At 47.4% G+C, this 10,138-nt stretch overlaps 2 protein-coding genes across 2 annotated transcripts; one reads left to right on the plus strand and one right to left on the minus strand.

Annotated features, from left to right (window-relative positions):
- Window positions 1-6,505: 6,505 nt before the first annotated feature.
- On the minus strand, window positions 6,506-6,886 carry LOC142246220 (histone H2B 1.1-like). The gene has a single exon (XM_075319256.1). It carries the CDS (start codon window positions 6,884-6,886, stop codon window positions 6,506-6,508), a length of 381 nt encoding a protein of 126 aa, XP_075175371.1.
- A 331-nt stretch (window positions 6,887-7,217) lies between these two features.
- Window positions 7,218-7,604, plus strand: LOC142246221 (histone H2A type 1-like). Its single transcript, XM_075319257.1, has one exon. It carries the CDS (start codon window positions 7,218-7,220, stop codon window positions 7,602-7,604), a length of 387 nt encoding a protein of 128 aa, XP_075175372.1.
- Window positions 7,605-10,138: the final 2,534 nt, after the last annotated feature.

Raw genomic sequence — 10,138 nt, forward strand, 5'->3', positions numbered from 1 at the left:
TAAACGCCGGAAATGCGATGTTCCGACATGCAGGAATTGGAATCTGCACATGTTGCAGCGTCTGTGGCAGCACCGCACAGCCCTGCTGAAATACGGTATGACATATAGCCTGGGATAACTTGATCAAGAGGTGGTGCAGATCACGCTGCTGGAGTGGTGTCAGATCAAGGACCTATGCACCCTGCTACACAGTTCACAAATGTCGACGAAGATGTTTAGCACTGGCAATGTCATTCTCAGCGTGACAATTCTGGTCATCTACATGATGGAGCACACTGTAATTATTATTCGGAGTCAGGTGTTGGGACAAGAGGAAGGGGAGGAAGTACAGGAGGAGTCATATGCGGAAGGGATAATAAGATCTACGAGGTCCAGATGGTCAGCGGCACCTATGCGGCAGTCATGGTGAGGGAGAGGGATTAACAAGGGCGCATAGTATCAGCAAAAAGTGTTGATGAAAGTGCAGGAGCCCATGAAGAAATGGAGGACGAACTGGCGATGGGCATGGAAGACTCAGCAGATGAGTGAGAGCTTGCTCACATTTCGGTTGTGCGAGGTTGTGGGGAGAGGGCAGAGGAAGTATGCACGATTCTCACCTCTCTGCCACCAACACACCAAGGACTTGGTCCTCCTGGATGCACAAGACACATGAGCGCCTTCTTGCTGCACTACCTACATGACCCTCGGATTGTATGAATTTGAAGTAATCCTGAATACTGGGTTGCCACACTGTTAGATCCCCGGTACAAGACAAAATTTGGCGAACTAATTCCTGCCATAGAAATGGACGCACGTATACAGGAGTATCTGCAGAATGTGGTACGCAATCTTAGATCTACTTTTCCACTAAACACCAGTGCTGCACAGAGTGATTCTCAACGCTTTGTCATGGATAGGAGGAAATGGTCTTTTACTTGTCCACATCGGAGGGACCGAGGGCTGGCTGCTGTGCTGAGATGGCGTTGAGTACGGTGTCCCTGCACAGTTGCACTTTTGGTCATATCCCAAAATGAGTTGAAAAAGGACAGATGCTGTTGGAAAGGGGAACAGGTGTGTTGGAAAGGGGAAAAAAGTTTTGGTCCGTGGATTTGGTGGTTAAGCAACTGTAACATTTGCTGAAGAAACACCATCTGTTACAGTGGGACTGGCAGATTTGGATAAAGTGGTATATACTATGTTACCGCTATATAACGAAAATTAATAATAAAAGAAAGAGAAAGGTATATATCTCCATCAGCAGTCAGTGTCCACCGTGCTCCCAGTTGGAAAAGGAGAGGTTGGCAACTGGAAGGTTTGGTGGAGGATACAGAGCTGTGTGGCTATGAAACTAATAGTAGCCTGAACCGAGTTAGACGCCATTCGGATCTGGAGACTGTGAGCCCTGTTAGCGTCACAGGGTCCACATGCCCACCCAGCCCAGGAACTCACTGTTAACATCACAGGGGCCATTCAGTACGCTGACCGTGTGCGTAGGGGCACACCTGTGGACAGCAGGCGCATCAGCAGCAGCAGGCCTGTTAATGGGCTGCACAAGCAGGACTGGTAGGACAGGAGCTGGTCTTAACCGTTCTGCGTTACCAACTGTGGTGGTGGCCTGCATCGACACCCTATCCCTGCCTACCTCTGGCCTAAAGCCGCAATGGGTTCAACACATGGAGGTGCGCTCTTTCGGAGCATAATAGAAGACTGCGCACCTCCTTGTTTGCTCCAGCCCCTTTTATAACCTGGGTCCGCCCCAAACCAGGGTGAACCACAATGCACCTCCTGAAGACAAAAGTAGAGTGACACGTCATGAGTGGCATAACTAGCGTCCTATTTGGAACCGCAACTTCAATGATGACCTCATGGCTGCCATGACCCAAACACCTCACCAGTCATCGTCTGACCATCAATAATGCGGTGACAAGTCATAGGGGTGGGCCTCTGCAAGCCATTTGGGAGGACACCTGATGCCCTTTGGTCTATATGGGACCCCCACATCAGGGCCAGGGCCAAAGAGTTCATTACCGGACCTAGTCTCTGATGCAGGAAGTGCCTGAGCATGCTCAGTAGCATGAAATACAGTCTCTGAAAAAAGACTATCAGCTTTAGCATGGTGTCTAGGCACAAAACAGGACTTAGACCCGGCACGGAATGCAAGCACCTGTGCAAAGAGGCTTTTCACGCTTAGTGTGGGAGCATGCGCTGTATCCCGAAAAGAAGACTTAGCGTCAGGAATAACACAGTCAGGCTGAGCATACTCACTACGCGAAACACTGTAATTATGCTGCAGCTGGGGTACATCGGCACACGCATGCGCACTAGCTGCCTCTCCACACTTAGACGTGGAGGGGAAATTGCTCTTGGAGATGCTGTCTATGAACAGAAGGAAAAGCTAAAGGAAGCCTGACTTTCTATCCCTCCGAATTATCAAATGCAGCAATGAATTCCATGAGTTTGCTATAACATTAGCGTAGCAAAATGTGCATGAGGGTGTCATGGAGAGGTGCTATAAATAGCTTGGCACCAATGGGGCACTAATGGAATACAACAGCCAGTTCTATGATGCCACTAAATGGCAGTATTTTGTGCTATCATTATAGCTCATTAAAAACAGAGCAGGAGGGTGTCATGCAGAGGTGCTGCACATAGATTTGCAGTAGTGTGAATAGACAAAAGTACAATAGCCACGTTTAGGATGCCACTAGGTACAGTGAGTGTTTGCTAGTATAATGGCTTAGTTTAAAAAAGTTTCAGTGTGCAATGCAGGCAGACGTGCTGCAAATATGTTTACAATAGTGTGAATAGACAAAAGTACAATAGCCACGTTTAGGATGCCACTAGGTACACTGAGTGTTTGCTAGTATAATGGCTTAGTTTAAAAAAGTTGGAGTGTGCAATGCAGGCAGACGTGCTGCAAATATGTTTACAATAGTGTGAATAGACAAAAGTACAATAGCCACGTTTAGGATACAACTAGGTACACTGAGTGTTTGCTAGTATAATGGCTTAGTTAAAAAAAGGTGTAGTGTGCAATGCAGGCAGACGTGCTGCAAATATGTTTACAATAGTGTGAATAGACAAAAGTACAATAGCCACGTTTAGGATGCCACTAGGTACACTGAGTGTTTGCTAGTATAATGGCTTAGTTTAAAAAAGTTTGAGTGTGCAATGCAGGCACACGTGCTGCAAATATGTTTACAATAGTGTGAATAGACAAAAGTACAATAGCCACGTTTAGGATGCCACTAGGTACACTGAGTGTTTGCTAGTATAATGGCTTAGTTTAAAAAAGTTTCAGTGTGCAATGCAGGCAGACGTGCTGCAAATATGTTTACAATAGTGTGAATAGACAAAAGTACAATAGCCACGTTTAGGATGCCACTAGGTACACTGAGTGTTTGCTAGTATAATGGCTAAGTTTAAAAAAGTTGGAGTGTGCAATGCAGGCAGACGTGCTGCAAATATGTTTACAATAGTGTGAATAGACAAAAGTACAATAGCCACGTTTAGGATGCCAGTAGGTACACTGACTGTTTGCTAGTATAATGGCTTAGTTTAAAAAAGTTGGAGTGTGCAATGCAGGCAGACGTGCTCTGCAAATGTCTTTGCACTAGTGGGACTATAGCAAAGTCCAATAGCCACGTTTAGGATGCCACTAGGTACACTGAGTGTTTGCTAGTAAAATGGCTTAGTTAAAAAAAGTTGGAGTGTGCAATGCAGGCAGACGTGCTGCAAATATCTTTACAATAGTGTGAATAGACAAAAGTACAATAGCCACGTTTAGGATGCCACTAGGTACACTGAGTGTTTGCTAGTAAAATGGCTTAGTTTAAAAAAGTTGGAGTGTGCAATGCAGGCAGACGTGCTGCAAATATCTTTACAATAGTGTGAATAGACAAAAGTACAATAGCCACGTTTAGGATGCCACTAGGTACACTGACTGTTTGCTAGTATAATGGCTTAGTTATAATGAGTTGGAGTGTGCAATGCAGGCAGACGTGCTGCAAATATCTTTACAATAGTGTGAATAGACAAAAGTACAATAGCCACGTTTAGGATGCCACTAGGTACACTGAGTGTTTGCTAGTATAATGGCTTAGTTTAAAAAAGTTTGAGTGTGCAATGCAGGCACACGTGCTGCAAATATGTTTACAATAGTGTGAATAGACAAAAGTACAATAGCCACGTTTAGGATGCCACTAGGTACACTGAGTGTTTGCTAGTATAATGGCTTAGTTTAAAAAAGTTTCAGTGTGCAATGCAGGCACACGTGCTGCAAATATGTTTACAATAGTGTGAATAGACAAAAGTACAATAGCCACGTTTAGGATGCCACTAGGTACACTGAGTGTTTGCTAGTATAATGGCTTAGTTTAAAAAAGTTGGAGTGTGCAATGCAGGCAGACGTGCTGCAAATATGTTTACAATAGTGTGAATAGACAAAAGTACAATAGCCACGTTTAGGATGCCACTAGGTACACTGACTGTTTGCTAGTATAATGGCTTAGTTTAAAAAAGTTGGAGTGTGCAATGCAGGCAGACGTGCTCTGCAAATGTCTTTGCACTAGTGGGACTATAGCAAAGTACAATAGCCACGTTTAGGATGCCACTAGGTACACTGAGTGTTTGCTAGTATAATGGCTTAGTTTAAAAAAGTTGGAGTGTGCAATGCAGGCACACGTGCTGCAAATATGTTTACAATAGTGTGAATAGACAAAAGTACAATAGCCACGTTTAGGATGCCACTAGGTACACTGACTGTTTGCTAGTATAATGGCTTAGTTTAAAAAAGTTGGAGTGTGCAATGCAGGCAGACGTGCTCTGCAAATGTCTTTGCACTAGTGGGACTATAGCAAAGTCCAATAGCCACGTTTAGGATGCCACTAGGTACACTGAGTGTTTGCTAGTAAAATGGCTTAGTTAAAAAAAGTTGGAGTGTGCAATGCAGGCAGACGTGCTGCAAATATCTTTACAATAGTGTGAATAGACAAAAGTCCAATAGCCACGTTTAGGATGCCACTAGGTACACTGAGTGTTTGCTAGTATAATGGCTTACTTAGAATGAGTTGGAGTGTGCAGAGGACAAGAGGGTACAGTGCCAGGATTGTGGGGCTCTGGGTAGAGGAATGGAAGCCTGCCTTTCTATTCCCTCCTAATGGTGAAATGCAGGGAGGAAATCCCTGACCTTGGCTACACAGACGCTGTTGCTGTTTTCAGGACCTGTCACCTATGGCTCTCTGACCCTGCCGGTTTGAGCCCTTAAAAGGACTGCTAGAAAGTGCTCTCCCTATGCTGTCTAACGCTGTGTATGCAGCGCATACAGCTGTATCGGCTATAGGACTCAGGAGGACGGAGCTGCGACAGTGATGTCTGACACCAAAGACGCAGAAGGCAGATAATGGCGTCCTGGAGGAAAATGTCAGTTTTTATAATGCAGGGACATGTGACATGGACATCCTATCACACATGCCGTTGCTTCTCTGGCTAAAAGTCCACTTAGCTGTGTGTGTGTCTGGGATTGGCTGACATGCTGGCCCGCCCCACAAGACGCGCGCGCTTAGGGAAGGAAGACAAGGAAAAAAAAAAAAAAATGGCGATCGCCATTATAGAAACAGGAGTGATCTGAAGGCGCTGTTCACGCACACTATACACTGAAATGTCATAATAGTGTGATTCACAGAGTGACTTACACTATTACAGCAGAAACCAAGCTAGGATTTAGCTGTTTTTTTGCTGCTAGAACCGTTCTCGAACGTTTCTAGAACTATCGAGCTTTTGCAAAAAGCTCGAGTTCTAGTTCGATCTAGAACATGCCCCAAAATCACTCGAGCCTAGAACTGGAGAACCGCGAACCGCGCTCAACTCTAAACATTAGATGCAGCAGCTCATCCCGCTTGCCCTGATGCGGTGGCAATGTATGGGGTTAATAGCTGTGATTTGACAAAAAAACATAGCTGCCATCAAACCCTAGGATAGTAATGGGGAAAGCCCATATAGCGCTGTATACAGCAATATAGTGCGGACATATCAATCACTCCCGGCCTGAGAAGAGGAAACAAACCGGATCACCGCGTGTTACCGAGAACAAAGCGGAAACTCTCAGCCATAGGGCGGGAATTTCAAATTTAACGCTCAGCTAGTCAGTAAGGCTCTGGCTCCGCCCATAGACGCTGTTAACCCGTTACTGCCCAGTGTTCCCAGTTTTCTAGTACCGCCATACACGGTACTACTGTTATCTCCATATGCTGCATACCGCCATAATCTCCAAACTGTTTTGTATACTGACATTGCCATATAACCCCATAGTTCTGTATAATGCAGGATATTCCTAATCTAGTACTATAAACCGCAATTTTACGCAATACATCTGTATACAAAGTACTTTGAATTCCAACTATAACACTATATACCGCGTTATTGTGCTGTATACCCAGTTTCTCCAGAATCAAGCTCTGCTGTAGACAATGTGGTGGCTCTTAGAAGAGCCTTTGTGGTGTGGAGGATGGGGATCAGCAGTAACGGCTCACTTGGCGCTGGTGTACTTGGTGACGGCCTTGGTGCCCTCGGACACGGCGTGCTTGGCCAGCTCTCCCGGCAGCAGCAGGCGCACGGCGGTCTGGATCTCCCGGGAGGTGATGGTGTGGCGCTTGTTGTAATGAGCCAGGCGGGAGGCTTCCCCTGCGATGCGCTCGAAAATGTCACCGACGAAGCAGTTCATGATGCCCATGGCCTTGGAGGAGATGCCGGTGTCGGGGTGCACCTGCTTCAGCACCTTGTACACGTAGATGGCATAGCTCTCCTTCCTGGTCTTCCGCCGCTTTTTGCCGTCCTTCTTCTGAGTCTTGGTCACGGCTTTCTTGGAGCCCTTCTTGGCGGCTGGGGCGGACTTGGCGGGATCAGGCATGATGAGAGAAGAAAGATCTTGTTACAAGATAAGAGAATAATAACCTTGCTCCTCCCAGAGCGGCCGTATTTATAGACCGGCCATGCAAATGAGCACTGATGACACTTCGCCGTTCCATTGGGTGAAAAAGGCATGTGACTTGTGGGAACGTCATGATCACCGTCCCTGCAGCTCATTGGAGGATCCACAAGTCTCATTTCCATGGATGACTTCAGATTCAGTCAATGACAGGAAAGGAGGGCGGAGCAGCAGCTTATAAAACACTCCGGAGCCGGCACACGCGTCACATTACAGTTCTTTATCTGCTGATCTCCGAAAAAGCAACGCAGCGATGTCTGGACGCGGCAAACAAGGAGGGAAGGCCCGCGCTAAGGCCAAGACCCGCTCATCCCGGGCAGGACTGCAGTTCCCAGTCGGTCGTGTGCACAGGCTTCTCCGCAAGGGCAATTACGCCGAGAGAGTGGGCGCCGGCGCTCCGGTCTACCTGGCCGCTGTGCTCGAGTATCTGACTGCTGAGATCCTGGAATTGGCCGGCAATGCTGCCCGGGACAACAAGAAGACCCGCATCATCCCCCGTCACCTGCAGCTGGCTGTGCGCAATGACGAGGAGCTGAACAGGCTGCTGGGTGGGGTGACCATTGCCCAGGGAGGCGTCCTGCCCAACATCCAGGCCGTGCTGCTGCCCAAGAAGACCGAGAGCAGCAAGAAGAGCAAGTAACGCCGCTGATCCGCATCATCCACAACACAAAGGCTCTTCTAAGAGCCACCACCCCGTCCTCACAGGAGCTGGCGCCGCTGATCTCTGCTGTGGTTCTGTACATATAGATTTATTATGGCCGCGGTTCTATATATCTCCGGGGGTATAAGCTGCACCCAGCAGTGTGAATAGTCCTGTGTATTATGAGGTTGGCACAGTGGCTGTAATTACTGGCACTAATGAGGTTTATCATCTGCGCTGTCACTCGTGTTCTGTTGTAGGAAGCAGCGGTCACAGCACAAGGGAGTGTGAAATATCCACATACAGACACCTCACTGATGGTCCGTAATATGGGATTCTCTGATCCAGTCTCTTCTACACAACCCTCTTCTCCATCCTCCATGTCCTGCAGTGGGAGGCGCTGAGTAACAGCAGCTGTTGTGCCCTTTCTGCGGGGATTTGGGGCCGGTGATGGGCGCCGGGCATTAGATGGTATAATGTGGGTAGATGCTCCTCTACGTACGGCTCCTGATGACTCCACTAGTGCAGGGCGACCCTGTGTTCCTGTCCTCACTCCCCATGTGGCGGCGCAGTGTGGTACACGGACTCTGCCGCTCAGTCTATATACAATGACTGCGAACAATCTGTGATCGGAAATCCCATCACTGTAACTCCAGTGTTATATACCCCCATATCGTGCCTCTATATAGAGCTGTACAGACCACACAGAAGCACGGCCGCCTCTGTGAGCGCCGAGGTTTCTGCAATCACTGAACACATAATGTGAGCGGCATCTGCTATATGGAATATACGGAATAATAATGGAGATACTTGTGGATTTCCTGAGATCCCATCAGCCGCGACAAGGCGCCTCCTGTGCTGGCCCTGATCTCATCTATTCCATACAGCAGCGGCGCCGCTCACATTTCATACACTCGGGGTTTGCAGACATCTTGGATCTCACAGAAGCGCTGGATTCTTCTGTGTATTCTGCGGGTATTGGGCGTGTTCACACTTGCTGTATTCGGAGTCGCTGCTCACTTTTCTTTATGCTGCACAGACCCCATTAGAAGTCTGCATATAGCGCTGAATATAAACCTACATATGAAGTATTCACTCAGCCCCAGACCTTCCGCCTGACACCGCGGGGCACAGAGAACAGAGAGTGGAGAAACTCTCAGCCATTGTGCGGGAATTTCAAATTCAGAGCTCAGCCAATCAGGGCACAAAACAATTCTGGCTCCGCCCACACACCTCTTTCCTCAGACGCTCAGTTTTAACACCTTAGTGCCTGTGATGAATCCAGTTGCCATTACAGAATAGAAATTGAAGGCTGGAGAGTTTACACCACTCTGGAGAAAGTATAAGCGGCTCTACATGGAGTATAAAGTGGTGTATGGAAGGAGAATACAGCACTATATGGAGGTATTCAGCTTTTATAGATAATAAACAGCACAATAGGAGTTTACAGCAGTATATGGAAGTATACAGCACTATGGATGGTGTATAGGGCACTGCACGGGGTATACTGTACTTTGTGGACGAATACATAACTATATGGAAGGACCCAATACTTTATAGATATACAGCACATTATGGAGTATACAGTACAGCGGTGAGATTATTTAGGCTGTCACATTTTAACGCATGTTTTTTTCGGGGGCCCCAATAGAGCTCTGTACTGCTATAGAGGGCTGTATAACGTCCATACAGAGCTTTCTACTCATCATAAAGGGCTCTGCACTTCAATGTAATGCAATATACCCCCATATAGTGCTGGACGCCCGCTAATAGTACAGATCATCATAAGTGCTGAATACAACCTACATATTTAATTTTCACTCTGATCCAGAGCCCCTCCCGCTGACACCGCGGATCAGAGAACAAAGAACGAGAGAAAAGCAGCCAGGGAATCATTCAATGCTCAGCCAATCAGCACTAAGCAGGTCTCTGCCTCCGTCCACAGATACTAACTCATTAGTGCCCGCGATGTTCCAGCTGCAGCTAAAGCAGAGGAGTCAGCAGTGATCGAGCGCAGCGCCGATCTCCCGCCCCTCTCCGCAGCAGCTGTAGCTTCTATTCAGGGTGTAAAATAAATCGACTGATCTGCTATAGAGCCCATATGGTGATTGCGCAGTTGATGTTTTTCTGCCTCGTAGATCCGCCTCTGAAACCGTAGATTTCAGACTAAAGAGCGCTCATCCGTTTAACTCTTTGATATCACCGTATTCAGCTGCGTTTTCAGTTCCTTTTCCATCTACCACTGCTTTGACCTTCCTGCCGTCATTGTGAACATCGCTCCATCTGATTTTAATATGCACCCCTGCATATAGGGGAGATTATATTCTGAGGATTCAGGTCTGGGGCAGCTCTACAATGCTCCGGATACAGCGCAGTCCTGTCCTCCAGACCTGCTGCCCCCGCACACGGTGATCGCGCTGGATGGAGGATGAGCCGCCATTATTATTCTGAAGGGTTATTAATCTTCGGTGGCCGCCATCGATCCGAGATTATAGTGCCCAAGAAGCGGTGATTACATGAGTCTATAAACCCGG

The sequence above is a fragment of the Anomaloglossus baeobatrachus genome, chromosome 7, assembly GCF_048569485.1.
Source record: "Anomaloglossus baeobatrachus isolate aAnoBae1 chromosome 7, aAnoBae1.hap1, whole genome shotgun sequence".
NCBI lineage: Eukaryota > Metazoa > Chordata > Amphibia > Anura > Aromobatidae > Anomaloglossus > Anomaloglossus baeobatrachus.

Excerpts from the sequence above, each read along its gene's own strand:
- LOC142246220 (XM_075319256.1), bottom strand. The coding sequence starts at position 6,886 with ATGCCTGATCCCGCCAAGTCCGCCCCAGCCGCCAAGAAGGGCTCCAAG.
- LOC142246221 (XM_075319257.1), top strand. The coding sequence starts at position 7,218 with ATGTCTGGACGCGGCAAACAAGGAGGGAAGGCCCGCGCTAAGGCCAAG.